Source organism: Notechis scutatus, chromosome Z (assembly GCF_049901735.1).
Source record: "Notechis scutatus isolate UNSWTSFEM ecotype Mainland chromosome Z, rNotScu1.2, whole genome shotgun sequence".
Classification (NCBI taxonomy): Eukaryota; Metazoa; Chordata; class Lepidosauria; order Squamata; family Elapidae; genus Notechis; species Notechis scutatus.
Window position 1 is genome coordinate 31,513,342 of NC_142025.1, and position 27,221 is coordinate 31,540,562.

At 33.8% G+C, this 27,221-nt stretch overlaps 1 protein-coding gene across 6 annotated transcripts in view; it reads right to left on the minus strand.

Annotated features, from left to right (window-relative positions):
* The window catches only part of CREB5 (cAMP responsive element binding protein 5), a 262,831-nt gene that overhangs the window by 84,933 nt on the left and 150,677 nt on the right, over nucleotides 1-27,221 (minus strand). The window contains exon 1 of one of the 6 annotated variants that reach the window (XM_087946884.1): nucleotides 7,899-8,004. The exons of the other annotated variants lie outside the window; for them this stretch is intronic. Within the exon in view, the coding sequence (XP_087803010.1) occupies nucleotides 7,899-7,945 (47 nt within the window). The 5' untranslated portion in view covers nucleotides 7,946-8,004. Of the gene's footprint in view, nucleotides 1-7,898; nucleotides 8,005-27,221 lie in introns of those variants that run through there. 6 annotated transcript variants of the gene reach the window in all.

A 27,221-nucleotide genomic window follows, 5' to 3' on the forward strand; every position in this document is an offset into this window, starting at 1 on the left:
CTTTTTTTCTTATTCGTATCCATTTCATGTATTTATAACCATGTTTATACTTATACCTGTTATCTAATAATCGTTTCACTAACTAACTAACTAACTAACTAACTAACTAACTAAATAAATAAATAAATAAATAAATAAATAAGAATCTCCAAGTAAGACTATTCTTGGGTAACCACCATGACAGAAGAGGCATGCTTTCTATGACATGGCATCTGCTTTACCAAGATGACTCAAGAATGACCACTTGGTTGGATATAGTGGACCAGTCTCATATGTTTCTTCTGTCTGTGAAGACGAAACCCAACATTTGTTTTGGGGAGATTCTGTGATGTGTACAAAAATGCCAACCAGAAAACTTATTTTTTGACAAAAGGAATAGTATGTGGTATGTACATGCTTATCTGTTTTGAAGCACATTTATTGTTATAGCTATTTTACTTTTATTTAAATATTTAATATTTGTTTTAAATAAATCCATCATATTGTATGAATGGTTACAGAGCAGATAAAAGCAAACATGGATAACATGCAGATTATTTTCATCTTGCTTTGATGGTAATGGGATTTCAGGCGGAAGCATCGTTTATAAAAACAGGGTTTTTTAAGGAAAGATCCCATGCTGCAAACTTTTTGTGCTAAATACAATATTGGTATATGTAAAATCTGATAGATTTAACTAGATCACATTAAGTTCATATTGAAATAATAAATAAATGAATAGTGAATAAACAATAAATTTACAATTATTGTTCTCACAATTATTGTTGCTATAAAAGCCATCCTGGTTGCTATATATATGATAAGTAAATGCATGTTTATTTAATATATGTTTTACAGATGGAATCACAATATGAGATTCCATAACAGATTGATTATAGGGAGGATATCATGTATAGTTTACAGACTGCTTCTTGGATTTCAGAAATATCAACATATATTCCACAGACTACAAAGGTCAGTTGGTGTTCTCTGTACAGACTAATGCATAAGATTTTTATAAGCAATTTTTCAGTATTTTAAAAGTAGCCTACATTATTTCCTTAGAGTTCATGCTAAACGCATCCAATAATATCAAATACAGTGCTGCTTAAAAATTTGTGAACTCTCTTAAGTTTTATTTTATTAAATGTTTACAGAATTAAAAATAGTACATTAAGGAAAAAGGAAAGTAAATATGAAAATAATTAAAAAGAGGCAAAAAAGAAAAAATATATATAAAGGATCAACTTCTGATCTTCCTTATAGGAATTATAAATGCATTTATATTTTTATCCTTTATCCCTAAGGATCTATCAGGACTCTCTTCTTTCCATTTTTTACCCTTACAATAATCCAACTCATAAATCACAAGTTCACTTTTTTTTCTTTGCAGCAAAAAGTCCATAAAGGTTTTCTGGTTACTGACAAATGTAGTTATTGTTTTTTTTCCTTAATTCAACAAGTTAATTTATGTAAATTCTATCATATTCACCAACCATTCCTCTTTTGTAGATATAGCATTTCAGAATTTTTATATCTTTGTGCATATAATAATTTCATTGCAATTAGTATGTACAAAAGAATACTTTGAATTTTCAATATTTCTGCATAAATATAACCTAAAATAAGAACTGCTCTCTATGTAAATCCTAGTACCAGCTAAAGAGAATGCAAGTAAATAAATTAGTCAAAAATACTATGTTTTTACACTGATTTATTGAAGAAAATAATCAAAAGCTGCCTATATGTGTCTGGCAAAGTGTTTGAATTTCTTAGGGTTATCAGTACATTTAAGTGCAAATTAAAATCAGATGTTTCAATTAATCGAATGATAATCAGATGTAAGTGTGATAAGTCCTGCCTTATTTAAAAACAAAAACTTGAGTATTCACTACCAAAGTCTGATCTTCACAACACAGCTATAGGAATGTGTATGATGGCTCAAGCAAAAGAGATTTCTGAGGATCTCCAAAAAACAATTGCTGATGTTCACCAGACTGAAAAAAGTTACAATTTCCAAAGAGTTTGGATTCTACCAGTCAATTCTTTAGATCAGGGGTCCCCAAACTTGGCAACTTTAAGACTTGTGGACTTCAACTTCCAGAATTCTCCAGGGTAGAGAATTCTGGGAGTTGAAGTCCACAAGTCTTAAAGTTGCCAAGTTTGGAGACTTCTGCTTTAGGCAGATAGTGTAGAAATGGATACAATTCAACATCACTGTTACCTTTTCCAGGATTTACTAAATTAATAGTGTATATCATTCCAGGAAGCCGAGTGTAATGTCTACAGAACAAAGGCTCTCTTGCATAGGCAAATGTCAGTGAACATAAGACCACCACTGAACAATGGTATGCATGTCAAGATTGAAAACTTTTCAAAAAAATTGCTGCCTATCTTCAGTTTGTGAAAGATCATGTAGATAAATCAAAGGCTACTGGAAGAATGTTCTGTGGACCAAAATAAAACTTTTTGGCTTAAATGTATAGCATTATGTTTGTTGAAAGGCAAACACTACATTTCAATCATAAATACCTTATGCCATTAGTGAAATGTGTTGGCAATATTATTATTTGAGCCTGCTTTGCTTGTTCCAGACCAGACTATTGTTAAGCCTGGATTCCCCAACGGGTGTTAAGGATGTTAAGGTGTTAAGGGTGTTAAGGGTGATGGAGCCATGAGTTTGGAATTGTACCAGAAAATTCTACTAGAAAATGTCAGAGTATCTGTCTAAGACAGGAGTATCAAATTCATGGTGTCATGTTTTCGTCACTGGTGTATTGTGACCTTTTATAAATGGGGGTGGGCATGTGACACATATGGCTCATGGGCTGTGAGTTTGACATCCCTAGTCTATGAGCTGAAGCTCAAGAGAAGAATATGGGTCATGTAGCAAGATAATGACATAAAATGCACAAGTTGCACAACTTATGAATGATTAAAGGAGAAGATGGAGTATAATTCATATATTAATGCAGAAAATTTTGAAAATTAAGATAAATTTTCCTTTTGGGCCTAATGCAAAAAGACTTGGAGAAAAATGTTGGAACTGTTACTATATATGTTGGCAGCAGCAAAATATGCACAAAAATGGAAGAACACTTCGATTACTACTTCGGACGAATGGTTGCAGTAGCTGATGAAGTTGGCTGAAATGGCAAAACTGACTATTTTGATTAAAGAAAAGATTATAAATGCTTTTGTTTTCACATGGAAACCACTTCTGAAACTGCTTGTGCTTGAAGAGAAAAAGAATGAAACTTTGATTTTGAGTTTCACCAATAAATCTGATAGATCTTTATAGAAATGGCTAGTTTATATTACTATGAAAAAATAAAAAAGTTGTGATTTGATGTTAATGCACTATTTTAGTGCAACAGAGACAGTTGGAAGTCAGTGCTTCTTTTTCTTAATCCTTTCTCACTTTTCTTCCCCCCACTTCCTCCCTATTTTTTCCTACTTTCTTTTGTATTTTGTATTTTATTCTATATTATAACTCAATAAAAATTGTGGCATTCAGAAAAGACTGAGCTGAAGTCTTCACTCCGGTCCGTGTTTCCAGCGGGAACATGGGCTGTTCCTATTGGCTGATGCCGTTTGACAGCCGGCTATAAAAGGGAGCTGTCAAACGGCATCACCTTGTTAGCGCGGCAGCCGCGGCAACCCTTTATTGCTACAATAAAGTAAAAGCTGAAGTTTGCTCCGTGTTTGCCTCAGGTTATTCCGCCGCTCCACAACAAAAATGTTAGCAGGCAATGACTAAAGCAGAAGAAAGTTAATGTTTTGGAATGGCAATGTCAAAGTTCTTGATCCTTAATGAACTTGATCCTATAAAAATGTTGTGCAAGGATCAAAACAGGCAGGCAGTTCATGTTTGTGTGTCCAAAAACAACCCTTAATTGAAGCTGTTCTGTAAGGAGGAATGGGCTACAATTCCACCAAGCCAATGGGCAGGACTGGTAAACAATTATTGGAAACATTAGCTAAAATTGTTATTGTTCAACAGAGGTACACCAATTACTGAAAACAAAGGTTCACATACTTTTGCCGCACAAAAAATATGTAGGTTGGGATCATTTTCCTCAATAAATAAATGAACAAATATGTTTTTGCTTCATGTATTTAATTGGATTGTCCTTATCTAGATTTAGGATTTGAGGGGTGAATAGATCACATTTAAGTACACATTTACTGTATACAGAAATATTGAAAATTCAAAAGGGATCACATAGTTTTAAGCGCCACTAGATACTAGCAGTTTCATTACTGTATATGCGTGCATAATACTAGATAGTAGTAGTATAGTAGGCTTATATAAGGGTTACATAATAAAAAGTGAATGTAATAAAAATATAACGTCAGGGTTTGGGCATTTTAAGCATCATTGATATTACTACTAATATAGTATATTACTCCTAATCTTTACTATAAGAAAATTTCATGAAAGTTCAATTTCTGTTACTTCCATTTCTTTAAATTGCTACCAAGAAGCTAGATTTTATCTTGTTGCTACCTATTTTGAGGATTCCATAATGGAAAACCAAAATATAAAACGAATAGGTGCCATTAAGTCAGTCTTCAAGACCACATGGAAAAAAGTTTGTTGTATCTCTTATAGTAAACAGTAGCTATTCCAAAGATAATCTTGCAATTTCTTTAATCTTGTGCACTCATTTTATTATCTAAGCTACCTTACTCATTATTTTGCCTAATGTCAATCATATCTCAGGAAATTTCCTCATGAAAATGCTCTGGAGAAACGCTTACCCTGGAGTCATTCCTTTCCAACAGACTTCAACGTAATAGTTTAATGTTTTCTTCCATATTACCAGGTCTTCTATTGTTTAAATGTGACTTAAAATAAAAGGGAAAGTAGTAGAAGAAAATACAAACACATCATTTTTAGAAGGTACAGGTTAGTTAAAACTTCAGATGTATAAATGTCTAGTATTATAATCCCAAGGGTAGAAAACTTTTTGGAAATTAAAATCTAGTACATCTGAATTTCAGCCAGAGTGACTGTCAGAGTTTGAACTGAAAGCCATCCTATGATCATTTTATTTATAGGAACAGTCCAGAGTGCCATATATGAGCCTGGCAATTTGAACCATTTTACCAATGGTGTTAAGATTCTTTAGCAGAAAACTTAACAGAAAACTTTAGGAACTGCTGTGTCTTAAAAAAAAATAGCCAAACTTATATGAATAGTTTTCTTTCAACAGCAAAAGATAACTCTAGTATTTCCTCATTTCTGATATAACAAGGCAACAGTGATAAATCTGAAAGCAATCTTTTTATTGATTCCTTTCATGCAAAAATTTCTTTGGGATAACGTATCATGGCTACTGCCTTTTACTTGCCCATTCTACAGATTCACATCTGTTCAGAAAGTAACTGATCAGTCAGTAACTAATTAAACAGATCAGCTCATTTCAAGTCTCATTAATACAACCGTTAACTTGCATCAACAATCAAGCACATACCCAAGGTTATGCACGTTGTTGACATATGAGCACTTTTATCTTTGCCTTTCAGATTTGAAACTACTAACCATGGGTGCTCTCAACCAATATTAAGTTGCAAAATTGGTGGAATTAATTATATTTATGATACAAAATGTAATGGACACTCAACTGTAGTCAGCTCTAAAAGTGAAAGCAATAGCCATATAAGAGAGAAGGATCACCTTTACCTAATTCTGGTTGGTGTTTGAAGCAGGATATAGAAGATTGTCATGCAGAAAGAACTGGTAATATAGTCAATAATGACTGGGTTCACCAATTGCACTAAGCTGTAAAATGTTTATCATTGACACAGCATGCTGCATAAATCTAGTCACTGTCATCTGTAAATCACTGTTTATGACATCACATATTGTTGTGACTTCACTTACTTATGACTTACCCAATAAATTATGCAAGCTGGTTTCATTGTTGGTTACAAGTATTATTTGAATGCACGCTTATCCTTCTCCTCTCTATTATTACTGCTGCTCCTATTCACTCAAATATTCCTCATGATCCTATTGTCTCTGAGAAGGAAAGGATAATGCATTCTTCTCCTTATTACTGAATCAGGAGAGTCTACATTATGTGGTTAAAAAAAAGATGGTGATCTATATGATGCAATTGAAGCTCTGACCATTTTTAAATGTGTGTTGGATGTTTCATCTTAACATTTTTTACCTGCAATCTTTGCCCTAACCCCATATTGAATGATTGGAAAAGATAAACAAAGAAGCAGCAATAAGGGGAGCTGGTGGTAAGCCCAAATGCTATCTCTGATTTGTTAGAGAAAGTGTGAATTTGAATATGAGGAAGGGCAAAAAGCTGATTGTGCACAAATATATATTTACTCAGTCTGTCATAATCTGTCCATGAAAGATGATATGCAAGCAGATTTTATTAGCCTTCTAAAAGTGTAACAAATAGTTTCTAGCCTGTATACATTTATAAAATATTGACAACAAAGTATTGTTTTCTGAGCATCAGAGATGCTTATTCAGCACATATGACTCTAGTGAGACCCATAGAGTAGTGTCAAATTCGATTTCATTGAGGGCTGCATCAGGTTGTATTTGACCTCGAGGGAGGTTAGGAGGCATGACATCACTTGTATTGGGGGCACCTGTGGTGGTCCAAGCACTCTACCAGCGAAAACAGGCTCCCGGTCTTCATTTTCAGCTGGGATAGCCTATTGCAAACCTCTGCCAGAGAAAACAGTTTTTTCTCTGTCAGAGGATTGCAGAAGGCCATCCTAGCTGAAAACAGAGATCGGGAGCCTGTTTTCAGCAGATCCAAACATAGGAAAGAGTAACCACATTATATTATAAAACAATAATTTCAGAAAGAAATCTAATCATCCTATTAAAAACCAATTGATATAATTTATGTTATGGGATGACTCTTTGGTACATTATATAGTCCTGGCTAACTCTAAGAATTAAATGCTTAATTGTTTTATTTAAACAAGATTTTGTTTTGTTTATTTACTTTTTTCTTTTTCTTTTTCAGGCAAAAGAAAACACATTGTAAAGGTTTCAGAGTCTTCAATTACAGCAATCTAAGTTGTCCCACTGACACAAATAAATGGCTGCAAAGCCTACAGGACTTTGCAGTACTAGGCTGGCCAAGTATTAGCTTAAAACCCTGAGTGGCACCTTTGGGATATGCTACACAAATTACATTCCTAAATGATTTATCTCTTAGAGAGTGTGAAACCTTTTACTCTACTAGACAGCAGTTAACCGATCTCAAATTGACCAGTGGCATTTCAAGAACAGCCTCCCCTCACTTTTCTGAAAGAGTGAGTGAGAGAGTGTGTAAAAACCTAGCAGAAAATAATTTGCAGCTGTGATAACATCAGGTTGGGTTTTTTTAAAAAAAATAAAAAGGATATGGAGAGAAAAGAAAAACACTCCACGATAGTTTTACATCGAATAATAAAAGATTAAAAAGGAGAGCCTGTAAATAATTAGAGGCTGCTGTCTGAAGCCAGTTGCAGTCGCTGCAACTGATAATAAACTTAAACCCCCTTGAGAGCAGGTAAATGCTTTGCAACCCTGACCCCCTACATCTCACATTACTTAACTATCCTGCAGCTCCACCATTACATCACCATCCCAATGATTGGTCCCTGCAGTTTAACTCTCTCCCTGTCTCTTCCGATTAGGAACTAAGGAGGGAACGGACAGAAACTTCTGTCGCAAAGTTTACTGAGCATCGTCCAGTCGTGGCCAGAGAGTCTTTTGCGTGTTTAGCATAATCCCAAACAAATTCGAAGAGCAGAAAAAGGGCAAGAGAGGAAAGGCGAGAGGTCTTCTTCAAAGAGGAAACATATTACATTGGAGACATAGGGAACAGCAGTGATAGTAGCAGGGTGAGTCGTAGAGAGCAAGGAGAAGAGGAAAATTAAAAACAAACCTCATGGACATCACTGGGTCTGAATTCCCTGCTGAGGTGCAGAACATGAGAGCCCTGGAGTGAGTGTACGTAGAACCTGAGCCAAAGCTTAACTAGCCCGAGTGAGTCATATCCTTCCCATTTGATTCCAGTCCAAATGATGATGTAATAGTTCTGGCCCGCTCCCTCTGCTCCGTACGCTGCCTCCCTCCTCCTTTTTAGCTCGGTGTTAGTGAAGTCACCATTTAAATCTGGCACAGCCGAAACAAAAAAAAAAAAAAATACACAACAAAAAATCTTCAATGTAACCAAAACAGCCCCAGGCGAAGTTCCAGACACAGAGACTTCGATGGTGCAATTGCCATTGGATACGAGTAAACAGAAAAAGAAACAGTGCCACCTCAGAACGGCCACAGCAGCTGCATGTAGGAGATCAGAAGCAAACCCCCAGCATGGGGGCCATTACAAATGCATACAACTCTCTCCCTCCCCCTGGAAGGGTGTACCGCTCTTTCAGACGCGCGCATTCGGACCTCAGCAGAGAAAAGAGCGCGCGGAGTGGGAGGTTGAGAAAAGGAAGACGAAGCGAAACAAGCAGGAACACGAGGGCAGAACTATGTGAAATATTTTAGGCTTGATGTGGAAACGAACGGAACAAGTCTGTGTCGAGTCTTCCACCTTGCCTTAAAAGCGAACGGAGTTCTCCACTTCCTTAAGTAATGGGGAGACTTTCTGGAGAAGAAACGGAGCCTGCAGGATACAACTCTCTTATAAAAGGGCTGCTTCTGAGAGTAGCATCTTCACTTGCGATACTCCGGGTGTCTCCCCCCCCGCCCCCCACTATCCACTGGTTACTGACTGGTGCAGCTGGACTTCAGGGCAAAATCCATAGCCCCAGAAGTGGAAGAGGAGGGGAGATACCTTCTCTAGTATGATTTTGGTGCCATCTGGGCAAATACAAATGGTCGGCTGTAGCAGAAATGGAGATAGCTTTCCTCTTTTTATTTTATTTTTTTTAATTATGGGAGGACAAACCCAGGAATATAGCTAACAAAGTTCATTTTCTTCCTGTTATAAATACTATTTTTAAAAAATAAATCATTACCAAATTCTATTGCTCTATAAAATGTGACTTCCGTCCAATGAGACAATTTACTTTCTGATCTAAAATTACCCAGCAGCACCACAGTTGCCAAAAAAGCAGATGTTTCCTCAAATCCTTTTTCATAATTGTCTGACAATATTATTGACACTGCACATTGCACTCAAAAGTGGCTTGATAAGCAAAGGTGTGTTTCTGCCTTCCTTTGCTTGCATCTACCCATTGTAAGCACTGCTTTCCTACTCTTTCCCACTCCATTTCAGTCATCAAAAACAAGTAAATGGGGTGGACATTTCCACATTAATCCATTTGCCCTGATTTGGTTTTCACATAAGGAGAAAGTTGTTACTTGATTGTTACATTCCCAGGATTTTAAATCTCGTGTGTTGCATCAATTTATCCAAAGCCTTCATTATTGGTTCAAGATCCTTCAGATGTTGTCCCAAATTACAACCTTGAATTAAAGATAAATTACATTCTTTGTCCAGGCTTTTCTACATTTATGAAGTATGGTATAAAACACTTGATCCAAATGTAGCTCTTGGCCTTAAAAAAATATGTACCCTGTTCCCAAATAAATATGCTGGGTAATTGCTATGTCAGCTATAGCAGTACTTATGTAATTATCTGCAGCAATTAAGACATTTTTCTTCTGGATGTCTGAAATCATTATAAAAAATAGCCCAGTCCCTATTAACTGATGCGTACCATTGCATGTGTATATATCTAGAAGGAGTTTGGACAGAAAGACCAGGATTTTAGTTCATTCTTTTACAATAGCAATGTGAAGACAATTAAGAAAATTGAAGTGGGAAAAGAAAGAATTAAAACAAATAAAAAATAATATCACGCTTATTGGAAATTAACTCTGACAAAGGAACTGTAACAGATTATATGAGAAAACCTAAGAAAGAATATAGCACATATTGCAACAAACAATCAAACAAACCTGTCTTTTAAAAGAGATAGTTTGGTCTAATGGTTAAAACACCGTGCTATAAAATGAGACCATGAGTTCAATCCCTGCCTTAACCATGAAAGCCAGTTAAATGATTATGGACCAGTTGCTCTCTTTCAGCCCAACCTGCTTCACAGGGTTGCTGTTGTGGGGAAACTAGGAGGATGAAGATATGTGGGGTATGTTGCTGCATGGAGTTATTTGTAAAAATAATAAAAGTGGGATATAAATACATTTTATAAAGGGCTATAATTGTGCAAATGGTAGTTTTCAAAAATGCATAACTGAAAACATATTCCATAAAATAAATCAGTTTTTTTTCCTGTTTTGGTCAACAGGGACATAATTTCTAGAATATGTTGTAATTTTGATTATCTCAAATGGCTATGTTCCAGTTATGAATTATAGTTATATCTCCATAGATAATAGACTATGGGCAGAAGGAATTAAAGATCCTATGATTTTACTAAACTGACTTGATATCAATACTGTATTATATTGGAATATGACAGATTCATCAAGTGAAAGCATTGTGCATAAGAGGTGATCAGCTATAATTATTACTGGCGCCACTAAAACCAGTAACTTGACAATATCATATGTAGCTGTTATAAAGTTTGCCTCACTGTGTCACTGGCCTACATAATTTATTTTTGTCCCAGTGACTAGTTATTGATTTTTCATCTTCTATAACTTAATAAAAAGATGTTTAATCACTCTAAAGCTTTCTTTTATTTCCAGGCATTGCAGTCTATTTCCACAACTCAGAAATGTTTTTCTCTTTGCCAGCAAACTTGTAATTCTTTTTAAGGGAAGCATATTAATTTATAAATAACATAAAAGAATTACAATAATTATACAAACATATCCCTTCAGTTATAAATTTTCCATTAATTTTGTCATGTATGAAGGTTTGACCCAGTACTAGATATTTAGAAAATATTAAGAAACTTTGGTCTGAAAGATATAAATAAATACAGTATGTTTTTTTTTAAACTGAAACTTGGAAAACATATTTCTAACATTTTTCCTAAGGTAGGTAGAATATCTAGAGAGAGAGAGATAAACAGAATCAAAGCAAAAACATTTAAAATGGAAAGCTCTAATTCATAAGGCATGTAACTATAGGAACATGTCTGTAATGTTCTTATATTAGAACCAACAATTATACTTCAGCCATAGGCTTGGGTTAATTTTTCTGGAAATAAAGCCCTTCTATGGTATTTTATGTGCTAAAATATTGGTGGTTGTTTTTTCTTGAAGATATAAAAGTGTAATTGTTGTACAACATGCCATTGTAATCACACACCTGTATTATGAAATGTCAGATTTGGGTGCACAGGAACTTCTTTTAAATAAGTTGCATAATACATCTCTAGATAGATTTTCCTCTCAATTTCTCCATGTTAGCCATAATAGAAAAAAAATTTAAAGTTGAGAGATAAACCACGTTTTCAGCTCTTAAGCTCGGAAACGTGATTCCTGTTTGGGAATATCTTTCATCATCAGATGACTGATGATAATTTAAGTTAGTTTTAATCTGCTAGATGCTCCAGATGTAACCAGGAATGCTGCCTAGAGTTGAATAATATTGGAAATATATTTCCATTTCTTCCATATGTGCTTTTTTTCAGTTAAAATTTCTTGTAAAGTATTAGTTGTATTTCTAAGCTACAATACTGGAAACTGTAACTTGTAACTTTGCATCATGGTCCCTTTTTTTTTTTTTTTGCCATGCCCAGAAAACTCCATACATATTATTAAAATGTGTGTACTTTTCTCCTAGGAAGTCAGAGAAGCATTAATAGTATCCCCTTCAATTGGAATCCAGGTTTGAACAGAAATAGCCAAAACAGTTTGTGTTAGAGGTCAGGCAGGAACTTTTGTTTCCTGATCTTAGCATAGCAGCTTAAACTACATGTTCCTCAATTTATAACAGCTTTCTTAGTGACCATTTAAAGTTACAACAGCAGTGAAAAAAGTGACTAACAACCATTTTTCACACAACCATTATAGCATCCCTGTGGTCACATGATCAAAATTCAAATGCTTGGCAACTGATTCATATTTATGACGGTTGCAGTATCATGGGGCCATATCTTTTGCGATATTCTGACAAGCAATGGGGAAGCCAGTTTCACTTAGCAACTGCAATGATTCACTAAACAACTACGGCAAGAAAGGCCATAAAATGAGGCAAAATTCACTTAACAAATGTCTCATTTAGCAACAGAAATTTGGGGTTCAATTGTGATTGTAAGTTGAGGACTATGTATGCTGCACCTAACTGATAAGATTTTTTTGTTTTTAGTCTAGTGCCAACACAATATTATCACAGGTATTGAACAAAACATGTCTAGGTCCCTAAGTTTTTTAAGTTTGATGCCTCGGTGCAAAATATGTGCAACTGGGCTTGTACTAACTAGTATTTAGAAATATTGTCTTATATTACAGAACTCTTTCAAAATCAAAGGGCTTTTGAATGGAATGTTGCTCACTCAGACAAATATCAAAATCAGTGTGTTCCAACTTGTGTTGGAATTAATATGTTCCACAAAATTCATAAAATTAATAAAATGTTTGATTGCTGCATGTGATTTTTTTTATCAAAAAAAAAACTTAAGGTAATATAGATACTTTCAGTTCAGTCATACTAGGTTCTTCAAGAGTATAGCAGCAAACTGGTTTAATTCAAAATACAGTTGCCATCAGTAAAGAAGGAAATGTTTTTCAATACTAAGTTAATGCTTAAAAGGGTTAAAATGAAATTGACACTGGTTTGAGGGCATGAAAAAGTTATTTCCAGCTCAGGTATTTTCTAAGACTGTTAATCTTTCCTCCTCTATTCTGTTACAGGAAGCACCGTTTTCCCATTTTCCTTTCTGTGATCTGTCAATGATTAATAATTTCCTGTAGTCAAGAAGAATTTCCTCTCAAATATAATACCAAATATGCATATTTTCATGTGTATATTAATTTTATCCATTCTATTCTTCAGACACTGGAAATCTTCATGTGTTTAATATCCAAATAAATGTGAAAAGAGCTGTAGGGTGGGAAGAAAAAGATATTTAATTCTAAAAGCATCTATCTCAGAGCAATGCCCGCAGCCACAGTTGACTAGCTAAGGAATGTTTACTGCTCCTCCCTGAAGCCTATCTCTTCCTCAGGGAAAGGGTGGGCAGACCTCACAGCTGTCTGATGTAAGCACAGTTACAGTTCCAGAGCTCTGGCGGCAAACCGAGTGTCTGCGTACACAACCAAAATATCTATGTTTTGAAATCACATCACTCTAGGACTATTTGGCATGATCAGCTGATGCTAACTCATGACTAACATTTGAAATATTTATAACTCTAGTAACAGGAATGCTTCATTTTTCCTCAATCTTTAATTAAAAACACTTTTACACACCTGTCTACCAAAATGCTTGTGAATATAAAACTCTTAGTAAAGTAAGCTGTTTAAGAAATAAGTGTGGTTATATACAAGTAAATATTCTTAACATCAAGGTCATGTGCCTAACACTTCCAAGTACCTCAGTGCTGAATGCAATAGATACCCTACAGCTTCAATTCACAAAGTGACATATGATTTTTACTTAGTGTCAATTCCATTTATTAGATCAGTGTAAAATCATCTTACAGTAGGTCTTTACGAACTAAGGTGTTCTAAAAATCTTTAACTGCATGTACATTTTTTAAAAAATATGTATTTCTGAGCAATTTACATGGGCTAAATAATTCCAAAAATTTATTTTCCATTGAAGAAAGTTTCCTTTTCCTACAGACATTTTTTTTTCTTTTCAACCCAAAATCCTTTTATTCCCTATGGAATAATGAAGGCCAGAAAAATTCAGGGTTAAATAAGCTTTAATTACTATCACATGTACTTAATAAAGCTCTTTTTTTTTTTAAAGAAAAAAACTCCTTTTTTTAAAGAGGCATCTTTTCCTTTTTTAATTTAAAATGTCCATGCAGATGGATTCTTAAGGACTTCTCTGCAAATTGCTTTCAGTGAACCCTTTCAGTCATAGATCACTGCAAAAATCATGTGGAGATATTCAATGCTCAGTTCTACCTGGGTGTCCTATTATTTTTAGTGGACAGAACCATAGAGATTTTTTTTTATCCAAAGACTAAAGGGTGATAAAGATAGAGCATGTCTCAGTATGAAGTGGAATTCCAAAGTTATGAAAAATAAAGGGAAAGAAAGAAAGATTATGCATTATGGGAATTCCCAGCATTGGAAAGCAGAAAAAAAACAGAGTTCTGAACCATGATACAGAGATTATGGCTAGAACTCCATATTTTAAAAAACTATGCTCAAATTTAGATCACATCTGGATGATATTCAACAGGGTATTGTTTTTCAGGTGCCCATCTTTGCTGCTATGAACACTTGAGCAAAGATATACAGAGCCAATATAGATAACTACTCTTTACAGTAGAAAAAAAATCATCCCATAACTGCAAAAGGCTGATAGATAAGACTTTATTTGATCAGTAAAATGGCATGAGGAAAAGATTACCAATTCCACCATTCTGATTGGAATCAAGGCCTATCATAGTTACATCATATTTTTTAAAAATGGCTTCGGTTCATGTAATATCCTTTATCATGTACATGGAACAGACCACTTCCAACTGAAAATTAATGAAGGGCAGTAATCAATGTTCAATCCTTTGTGATGCTCCAGTGGGATTGAACTATTCAGTAAAGGAATGGTGAGATTGTCAAAGTCAATTACTGTTAGCTAGAATGCAAAATCCTTTTTTTGGGGGGTGGTCATTTTAATATTGATATTTGCCCATAGGAAATTGGATGAAAAATATGCCTTCTCTTTTATATATAGGCCCAAGTGAAATAACCTTAAAACTGCATTGGCCACTAACAATGAAATTAAATCTTCTGCATTCTATTATTATTTTGAACCATGTACAGTAGATTTTTAAATTACAGCTGTAAACCTTGCATTTTGTTTATTTATTTATATCCCACCTTTATTATTTCTACAAATAATACAAGGAGCAAATATATCCAACAGACCTTCCTGTTTCTATTTTCCCCATAATAACAACAACCCTGTGTGACTGGCCCAAAGTCACACAGCTAACTTTCATGGTTAAGATGAGCTTAAACTTATATTATCCTACTTTCTACCCTGATGCCTTAACTATGAAATCAAACTTTCTCTTTCTCTACATATTAAAAGCCAATCTAGTAAGCATTTATAGTAGACATATATTCAGTGGGGTTTAAAAAATGAATATAAATTTAATCTCAACCTGTGTATTAAAAACTCAGTCAATGAAATTTGGGTGATATTTTTAATTTTCTCTTTTCCTTTTTGTCTAATACTACTGCACTTCTGTAATGGGATCAGAATATTATAATGATATTTGAAAATGTAGATACTGTATTACACATTATACTGATGGTCTGTGGAATAGTACATCATAGCTATAAAATATTTTTTATTCATATTTCCTACATGTTTCAGTTTCACTTCTTGCATCTTACTTCATTTTTGTAAGGGAATGCTAACTCATTATTCCAGTGTTGAAGAAAACCTGGAAGCTTGATTATTCATAAGCAATTTGTTTCGGGCTTGGATTAGCTTTCTTCAAATGAAGTCAGTCCAAGACTGAAGCTTATATCTCAGGAGAAGAGAAAGTTAGAAAATTGTTTTTAGTAACTATTGGTATTCCATTCTTACTGAAGCCTTTCTTAAATTCCTCTTTATTTTGGCTGATTAGTCTTCAGCTTGCAAAGAACCACAGATTGCCTATGTTCAGAAACAAGTCTTTCTGTTTGTCTGAAACCTGTTATGCATAATTTTCATGTGGTGACCTTTTCATATTTTATGTATTATATAAATGGCTATGTAAGTATTCCCTACTCACTTTTTCCAGCCAATTCATAATTTTATGCATTTGGCTGTATTCCCTCAAGCAGCCTTCTTCCACCCCCTCTTTTCCAAACCAAGATTTCTGAATCATCGTAGTTCTGCTTTCACAGGGTCTTAATTAGGATAAAAATGAAAGCATTACCCTAAAATCCAAAGCATGTTAACTAGAGAGTTAGTCCCATTGAGTTCATAATTTCCAAGGATATGTTTGGAATTGGGCAATTAATTTTTTAAATGTATACACATATGGTTTCCTCACAGTAAATGTTGGACTCAGTTAATTACATCATGCAGCATGGTAAAATGATTCCAGGGTTCCCAAGGAAACTGTTTTTATTAAACAACAGGATTCCTTCATTTTAATCTTATGCTCACACAAGGCAAACATTTGGCTTTATCTAATGTTGCAGCAGTCTCAGACTATATAATCCTCTAGTGGCTATCAAGATCAGCAAGGATAAGTTGGGCGGTTCAAAAAATGTGAAAAATAAATAAATAAATAAACTTGCTCTTGATTCCAGAGGAAAAGTCTCTTGAGACTCCATCAGGCATTGTTAGGAAGACCACTTGTATTTTGATTCATTACATTTGGCAATATGCCAAACATCTATGCTTGGCAAGCTTGGACGGATACTGGAAAAGGACCTTAATCCTAACTATAATTTGATTAAATATTTTTAAAGCTTTGGTTGACTTTAGCCTACTTTCTACCTTTGCTTGGATTAATTTAATTTTGCTCATGCTGTTAGATTGGGTTTTGTTTTGCATCTTTGGCTGTGAAGACAATTTAGTACCTGACTAAACGATCATTGCAAGTTGAGTATGATGGTTTTCCATCAGCAATTATCTGTGCAAAAATAGCTGGTCTTTTCCTTAAGACACATTTTGTTACGGCAGAAAGATGTTGGATTTTAAGTTTCTGACTGAATATGGAAGAATTTGCATAATCAAAAATTAGCACCCTGATTACCTGATCAGCATGACAAGACCAATTCTTTCATACACAAGATACAAAAATACAAGAAAAGTAAAAGTATAAAATATTTTCTTAACACATCAAAAAAGAAAATTATCTTTTGGATATAAGAATTTATATTAATAAATAACAAATAATTTATTTCAAAGGATGATTTTTTTGCATTTGCTGTCCCACCCTGCAGACTTTGAAATAGAGAAGAAATATGCACAATAATTTTTTTGAAGGAAAGTGATGGCTACAATCACACTATATCAAAACTTCTCTCTTAGAGGGTTACAGTAGGTAAGTTAAATATGTTACCTTAATTACTTTCTTTAAAAAAAAATCCTGGGTGCTTTGGACGGCATCCAAAATCAGAAAATAGTTCCATGTGTTCAACAATGAAAAGAAAGAAAAATTCAAAGAGTTGTGGTGTACCATAAGAAGCTGCTTTTTAAAGTGATCTCATGAAATATAAAACCCATTCTGCATATACAAGATGTAATAGATAGTAAGCATGCAACTTGCTTTCTTTAAATTGTGTGGCCTTATATACTTTAAATTATATAGAAAAAAATTTCAGGTCTAACAGGCACAATTGGAACCAACAGAGTTACAGAACTAAAAACCCAAAGAACCTCTTCCTTTTAGTTAACAAACAAATAATAGCAATAGCACTTTTACAGTGCTTTACAGCCCTCTCTAAGTGAGTCAGCATATTGCCCCCCAACAGTCTGAATCCTCATTTTACTGACCTCGGAAGAATAGAAGGCTGAGTCAACTTTGAGCTGCTCAGAATCGAACTCCTGGAGTGAGCGGTGAGTTAGCCTGCAGTATGCATTCTAACCACTGCACCATCTCAACTCTTATCTTAACTTCTAACAATGTCTAATTCTCTTTGAACACAATTGATATTTCGATTAAAAAAAAGAATTATCAAGAGGCTCCATTTCATCAAACGAAAATAGATGATACTTAAGGGAGATGTATCTTAAAATTTTTGAAGTCATATCAAGAAGATAGACAGTAAATTAATTAATTAATTAAATTATTAATAATTTAATTAAATAAGTTTTGGCCATAAACCTGAATCTTTTCCACTATGATCTGATTTGAGACAGCTGCCAAAAAGGGCCAAACCATTTTAACATATACATTTGTTCCCATTCCAGAAAGGAGAATTTATACAACATAGTGCTTAAGGAACAGATTCTCTAGACTAGGAATGAGTAACAAGAACTATGCAACTCTTGGTCTATCTTTAATCACTTTCTACAGTTCATGGTAGTTGATTCCACATCAGGAAGGCTTCACCAGCTTTAGATAGTGGTCTTACTATACAGTTTATTACACAGATGATTAATCTAGCTATAAAAATCAGGCTGAAGAAAAGGGACTAATCACTTAAAATCCTATAATGCTCTGAAGAAAATTGCTAACAAATAACTATCAATAATTAAAGTCATTATATAAAAGTTGATTCAAATAGTTACCACAAGATGCCAGCAGTTCTTTATCATAGGCTTATTGTTTGGCTTCTTGTAAATCAAACCACTTTTATGACATTGCATAGAAGAGCAGATCTCCAAATTAAAGAATTAAAGAATTGTGTCAGAATTAAAATAAATAGAATAAAAATAAAAACTTTCTTGCCAATTAAAATTATTTTACAATGATGTCAGTCAAATTTGCTCAAAATGCAGAGATTTTGTCATTGAGAGTGACAATGAAAATATTATTTATCATTTAAATAGCAAACAGATGTGATTGGTTCTCTCTTTCAATGTTGTCTTCTATATAAAAAATTTAAAACCTATAATGTACAGCCTAATTACTGAATCTATGAGTTAGCATTTGTTTGTTTTTTCCTCATTTTCACTCTTCTGGTAGGGAAAAACGATAAGTTTTATAATTTTTTTCCCTACTTCTATACTTTACTCCTGTGTTACAATTATCCCAGATTTTGACCATTTGAACACCAAGGAAGTCAAACTAAAACAAGCAGGTAATTTTTCTGAGTCCTTGGAATAGCTCTAACAATCACAAGATTTTTTTTACATTTTATTGGGAACAAAGTGAATTAACAAATTAACATAAATAAGGCTAGTTTGGGAATTGCTCTTGGGCCAAACTAGAGTTATTGACCTCTCTATTTCACATTGTAGATACTGGAATATGCACTTCATACATATTATGTCCAATCCATCAATGAGATTACAAAAAGTGTAAAGATATACCCATATGTGGATAGGAAATTCTATCTAGAGGCAAAACAAGAGCTTTATGAAATCTTTTTATTATTCTTATTCTGCATTGCCAGTTTCAGAGCAGAAACAGTTCTGATAAATACTATCCTTTTCTTTTCTGGCCAAACTGAATAATAAGAAATCTATACTATTTAAAGTAATTTATTTGGTTTCCCACAAGGATGGCTTTTTTTAAAAACTTTTCTCTCTCAAATCTGATCCAAATACTTTGAGAAACAACATATTCTGAAGATGTGTAATAAATGTTAATGGTTACTCACAGAGATCTATGACTAAATATCCCCAGTGACTAATACATCTTACAGCCATACCAGCCCAAGGCTAAGATTTTTTTCCCCATCTCTAAAAATAAACAGGTCTCAGCCTCTTTACTAATGCCATGCAAGGCCAATAAATATAACCTGGGTTACAGTAGAAAATACTTTTAGTGATTAAACAGGTGTTATAATTGTCTTCTAACCAACAGCCAACATAAGGCGTGAAGGTTGACTTCAGAGAATATCCTCACAATATGTAACTAAGAATGGATTGTAAACTTTTTAAAATATACAGATACAGAAGTTAATCAAAGTTTGAAATGCATTTAAATGCCTACACTTGCAGTAGCTCTATATGAAAATTTAGGATAGGGAAGATTCAGTCAAAATCAAACATGGATGGCCTTATAAATCTAAATGACAAATAAATAAATAACACAATTCCTATACTTTGTAGTGCATTTGTAAGGAAACGTGTATGCTGAACTTCAAGAATATTTTAAAAATCTCATTTAGCTAACTCACAATATGTCTAAAATGAAATGCTTTCTATTGTGAAGGTCAATTAACACCTAACACCCCCTCACCGACACACACACACATTATAGCCTTTATCAGATCCAAGTAAAGCTAAAGTAAAAAACAAACTAAAAGACTCATGGTCCATCCCACCCCTAAGAGAACCAAATGGTAAAGACTGCAACGATGACACCATTAAAGCCAACCTCTTTAACACATTCTTTGGCTCAGTATTTGTAAACAGCAATGGATCATGCTCAATATTTTCTAGTTGAACCACAGACAACTACAATGATCTAATACATATCGATTTTACAGAAGACAATGTTGAAAAAGCACTACACAATCTAAAACCATCTTTATCTATTGGACCGGACGGAGTTGTACCTACTTCTTAAAAAAGCTATCCACTGCCATCGCTGAACCTCTAAGCATAATCTTTGAAAAATCTTTCAGGACCAGCTTCTTGCCAAATCTATGGTCATTAGCCACAGTCATTCCCATCTTCAAAAAGGGAGACCCCAGCCTAGTTGAAAATTACAGACCAAACTCTTTATGCTGTGTCACCTGTAAAGTCATGGAATCAATTATTAACCAATCCATTATCTTCCACTTAGAGACAAACAACCTACTCTATAACAAACAGTTTGGTTTCAGAAGGAAACTGTCCTGTAATCTGCAACTCTTGCCCTGTAAAAACATATGGACTACACAACTTGATCAGGACAAAGCAATTGATGCAATTTACATAAACTTCTATAAAGCTTTGATTCACTGGTACATGACAAACTACTCCTAAAATTAAGGTCTTATGCTATCTCTGGATACCTGCATAACTAGATAGAAGGATTCCTGTCAAACAGACAACAAATGATCAAAATTGGGAGCATCCTATCAAATCCTGTACCTGTCAACAGTGGTGTCCCCCAAGGCAGTGTTCTAGGACCAACTTTCTTCCTACTCTATATTAATGACCTCTGTGATTATATAAAGACCAACTACGTTCTTTTCGCTGTTGATGTAAAGCTATTCAACACCACTGACAATGCTGCTACCCTTGAAAAAGACCTCGACTATGTGTCACAATGGTCAAACAAATGGCAACTTCAAATCTCAGCAAATAAATGCTCTATCTTACATATTGGCAAAAAAAATCAAAAAATAAAATACAAGCTGAATAGTCAAGACCTTGTTGATGACACAAACTTTGTCAAGGACCTTGGAGTACTCATCTCAAATGATCTAAGTGCTAGAGCCCACTGTAACTACATAGCCAAAAAGGCATTAAGAGTTGTTAACCTAATCCTGCATAGCTTTTTCTACGGTAATATCACTCTACTAACTACAGCATATAAAACATTTGCTAGACCAATACTTGAATACAGCTCATCAGTCTGGAACCTGCATTACATATCTGATATTAATACAATTGAGAAAATCCAGAAATATTTTACGAGAAGAGTCCTCCACTCCTCTACTCGTAGCAGAATACCTTATGCCACCAGACTTGAAATTTTAAACCTAGACAACCTAGAACTTCGGTTCGATCTAATTATAGTACATAAAGTGATATATTGCAATGTCCTACCTATCAATGAATACTTCAGCTTCAACCAAAACAATACAAGAGCACACAATAGATACAAACTCAAGATAAATCACACCAAACTTGATTGTAGGAAATACGACTTCAGCAACAGAGTAGTTAATGTCTGGAATACTCTACCCAAATCTGTGGTTTCTTCCCCAAACCCCAACATCTTCAACATTAGACTGTCTACTATTAACCTCACCCCTTTCCTAAGAGGTCTGTAGGGAGCGTGCATAAGCGCACTAAAACGTGCCTACCGTCCCTGTCCTATTGTTTCTTTTTTTCTTATTCATAGCCATTTCATGTATTTATAACCATGTTTATACTTATACCTGTTATCTAATAATCATTTGACAAAATAAATAAATAAAATAAATAAATAAAATAAAAGCTTTGAAGTTTTGTTAAAAGTGGTGAAATCTTTCAGAATCTTGGACAGGAATATATGCTACTTGTGCTCTTCTATATGTTATCTATTATTTTAAAGCAAGAATATCATGACTGAGTTCTTTCTTTCTCAATCTGATCAATTCAATTTCTTTGCCCTTGATAAGATGCACAACAACATCCTAGAATATTATCTATAATTCTTATATGCAAAACAGGATAGCAAGACTCTCAGAAGGGGAAGCAACACTAACTTCATTACTAGTGATCCTAAGAGATTGATCCTAAGAAAGAATGGATCTCACTGATAACAGTGATATTTTACTTCTGCCAAAATTTGCAGTGGTCTAGAAATTAGCAGCAAAGAAAATCTATCTACTGTACAACTTTCCTAATCACAAATTCACATATATACTTGTATATATATATATATATATATATATATCCAAATCCAGTTGTAGACAACTGACACACCTAAAGATGTATAGAAAAAAAATTAGGAAAAACTGAAAATGTATACGATTAAGAAAGAAAAAAAATTGCTGGCCAGAAACACTTTCCTGCAAGTGGATCAGACTATTATTTATGGAATTTTAAATATTTATTGAAGTTTCTAAATTACAAAATTTTGTGGTAATGCAGAATATATTATAACTCACTTGTAATGTCTGGTTTAAATGTAATTTCCCCTAATATTGCATTTTAATATATATACGTATGTATGTATGTATGTATGTATGTATGTATGTATGTATGTATGTATATTTGTTTTCTGAGGTTTTCGCCAATTATTTGTGCAATTATTTGGAAGCCTGCACTCACAAACAAAAAAATCTCCACACCACAAGTCAGGCAAACACCTGTGCACAAACAGACTCTCCCTGATACCTCCAGCTCAAACACACCCCAACCAGACACCCAGATGAAACCTAGCTTCCTAATAAATGATAGCCGTCCATTTACTCGGAGCCAAGCTGCGTTAAAAGCCTCCAATACAGGAAACACAATGTTACCAGCCAATCAAGACAAAAAAAGCTACAAAACATACAGAAGATATTAGAAACACCAATCAAGCAGAACACAGCAAACTTCAAGACCAATAAACACAGACCAAGACTCCCAACCAATCAGGATGAAGAAAAAATCATTCTGGCACAACAGTAGGCTAGCCCCAAATTTAAAACAGAAACGGCTGTGAAAGTCTGACTCACAAACGAACACAATACAGAAGCCTGATGATGGCAGATGAGATTCTGCCGAACCAAAACTATAACATATGGATGATCAGCTTTTCAATTCTCTGTATTTGTAAACAATATATTATGTTTCCTTCCACTTGCAAGAGACTCACTTATCAGTGCTACCCTTACAAATCCTATATTTGTCCCAAAAGAAGCACAGTTAAAGTAGTTTCATTGAAAACTTGAATAACTTCCAGCTGGAGTGATCCCTCCCACATAATTCCATTTGTAATAGGCTTCTTCCCCTCCCCGCTCCCCACTATCCAGGTGCCCAACACCTTGGTTTCTTGATTTTCTTTTCAAGACAACAGTTTGTAATTGTTTGTCATTTTTTCCCCTACTGTGAGAAGTTAATTAATGAAGAGTGGTGAAGAACAAAGATAGGGTCCATTGCTGTTGAAAAGGAAACTGGCTAATACAAGGGGGAAGGGAAATGAGGACAGATCCAAACCTAATGATTAGACAAAGGACCTGGATTTATGGCTCTGTAGAAGGATGTTAGAGCCATTGATCCAAATATTCTAGTTGTAAATTATTATTGCTGTAAACAACTCAATATATACAAACTCAGGTTCAATATATAAGAGGGCTGTTCAGACATTGTTAAGAACACAGAGAAACTCAACTATTAAAGCTGCTACATCTTTTTTAAGTTCACAGGGTGGCTTTAGAGCCTACATTCTGAATAATTCACTGCTGCTGTCATAAACATCTTTATCACTTTGTTCTCCCACCCATACAAGACATCCAAAATGGCTGTGTTGAGAGAAGTTTCACATTTGCCTGGCAAAAGACACAGCTGTCGTAATAATAGGAATGAAGGTGCTTCATTTATTGTCTTACATGTGGTATGGTACTTTTATTGAACTATTTGCATAGTTCTACTTAACAATGGTAATTTAAAAAAAAAACATATTTAACCAAGTTCTGCTTTTCTTTCAGTATACTTATTAATATAAATTCTAAAATAATTACAGAGAATATTTTATCACCCAAATTATTTCTCCTGTTATATTTTATTATGCCTGATGGACAAATGACATATTATCTGTGGAAGTCAATCTATCTAGGAGTGCTTAATTACTGCTCAGTATTGGGCAACCTACTTTACTAGATTAGATTTGGTATATGGGAATTTCATTTTTTTTTCAATTTAAAAAAGCTATAGAGAACAACTGCAGCATTTTGCTTTCTGCTGCACTTTATAAAAAAGAACCAGCGCTTCCCCACAAGTTATTTAATTATAACAAAGTAGTTTTCAAATTCCTGGCATGTTTCCAAGGCCCCCAAATATTCTATAAACCTATTGTATCTCATTTTTCCCAATTGCACAGTGTGCTCTAATTTCATTGACCAATTTCTTAATGCTTTCTTAAGTGTTGTACAAACATTTGATATTATTCAGAATTTTCTATCTTACAGCTCATTTATTTTCCAAATCTCAAATGTACTTGAATGTAACCCACATAAAAATTAAGAAACTTAGAAGTTACTGTTTGTGTGTGTGTGTGTGTGTGTGTGTGTGTGTGTGTGTGTGCTGTCAGACATAATTCTCAGTAAATTAAAAGACTGGAGGACTGAGGAAGACAAGAATCATTTGAGAGGAAATATGAATTGAATAGTTTCATGATACCAATAAAACCTCCAATAAAATCTAAATCCTAGAGTTATATCTTATCCTTACATTGTTTTATTATATTCTTTTACTTATTATTTTCATCTACCTGACTCTTGTAACACAAATTATTTAGTGCCATAACTTACAACAACAAAATGAATGTAAAAATAAGAATCTCCAAGAAAAAAATAAGTTACTAAAATATTTTAGCAATGAAAACATTTTTATTTATGCTTCAGAATATAAATAACTTAAATAAATTAGCTTACATGTTTCCATAAGGCCAAATATTTATAAAAGTAACACAAAAAACACATATTATTAAAAAACCATTTGTATTGAATACATTTTATATAAATGTGTAAAACAAACATGACTACAAGTAAAATAGGAACTTCTTAAATAATTTCCCCCATTTTTTCTTTGGTTGGCCTACATTTTACTAAAAGCCAATGCTACTTTTCCAATCCCACATCTTGTGAAAATTGTGCTCATAGCCATTTTTTGCCAGCACTCAGCTGCATTACTTTTGTGATTGATGAAATAAAGAGCTAGGCTTTTCTTCCTTTTGAACATAACTATTTTATATATTCACTAGTATTCATTTAAAGCCAACTCAATTGTCCTCAGGGAATGGCATGCACAAGCACAACATTATAAGTGTTAATAGGAAACGGATTTGAACAAAGAATCACATTTCCCTATTATATTGTGTTTCTCTCTTAGTACAACATGTCAGCTTCCGTCACAGCTGCCTGTTTTTCCTTGTTGTTTCAAGAGAAGCGGCTATCATTTGGCCTCTTCTTTTCAATCTAATTTATTTCCTATTATAGACTCCTGCCAGCAAGATCATATATTATGGCACTGTTGAATCTAAGCCTTGTTTTCTAGGTCTTAAAGCATACAGAAGCAAGGATATTTGATGGAACTAAGGCAAGTAACCATTACAGATAATTGTAAAGAAAGCCCAATGTTGAATACAACTAACATAATGAGAAAGAGAAGATAAACAAAGCAGTTAGGGTTGCAATCCCTCTCCTCTCCATAAAGAATTACATTTTGGAATGATAAAAAAATTTATGGGAAAAATCCTATGGGAAAAATTTACACCTATACAAGAAATATTACAGAAGTGGTACTGAATCAGTCTTAAATTTACTGGATCTCTAAAGGAATTAATTTAAACAAAAATAAAAATAATAGAAGTAGGAAACCTTAATTTGATGCTAATTTACATATCTGAACATGTTATTTCTATGTACAGACTTAATAACATAACAATTTGGATATTTATATATGTAGATAAAAATGCAATAGGGATATCTAAGCAATGCATCATATTTTTAGAGGAAAAAAGTCATAGAAAGTAATAAAACAAGTTAATTAATAAATGAACTGCCTAAACAGTTTGACATCAACTATCCATTTTGTTTATTTTTGTCTCTCTTGTTATTTAACATCAATTTTTGTAATTAGGCATTAAACTTTTAGAATAAAAAAAGATTTCAAATGTTCACATTGAAATTTTTTGCACATTTACTCAAGAGTAGAGCTTCTGAACTCTCAGCGAGTAAACATGCCTAAGTTTAAGGTGTGTATAATGATTAAATTTAAAGGATTTTAAATAATGAACTGACTGAGGTCATCTAAATGCTGTTTTGCAGTTTCACGTTTAAATGGAATGTCATACAAATTCTGTTGAAACCAGCATTATCTGGTTCAATAATCTTAATTATTAGTATTTACATTTTATTAATATTCATGATTTATCCTCATGAAAATAATGAAATAAATGTTTCAACAATTTGATTCCCAGTTCATTGATATCTCTGAATAATATACAATGTGTTTTCAAATTAATCTGTGCTCTAAGCTACAAAAAGTGAAATATGCAGCATGAGCTGTATGGTTGAGTTGCCTGAAATTCAGCAATGTCTCCATCAAAACACACATGTCTAAGGAACAAACAGGAAGTCTGAATGGAAGCCAATTTCCATAGAAAATGGTTGCAAGATACCACTGGAAAAACTGTATCTAAAACAAGCAGAAGATATCTTCCAAGTAGAAGCTTATTGATCAATTCTTAATCATATAATTACACAATTATGTCAATCAAAATTTAAATTTTAATTGAGAGAAGGATTAACATTAAAAAACTTGTATACATGTGTTCATTATATACTAAGCAGCTAGTTCCTTAGATTATAGAAAAGGAATTCACTACTTGCAATGGCCTTCTGCTTTTGTGAGCAAAACAATATATTTGATTTTACCTCCTATTTTTTCAGCCATTGAAACTGATAGGAATTTACAGATCCAATCTTGGAATATTTTTGGGGAGCACACCTTAATATAACTCCTGCCAAAGGAAAGAATTGTGAAATATGTATGCCGTATAGAAATTTAGTGGGTGAATCATCAGTCTTTAAATCAGAAGAAACGCCTTTCCAATGAAGAGCTTTTAAAAACAAGCATCTTCACTTAGGTGGCTTTAGAAGAAGTTAGTTTACTTCTTTAGTAGGAAACTTAGTTAGA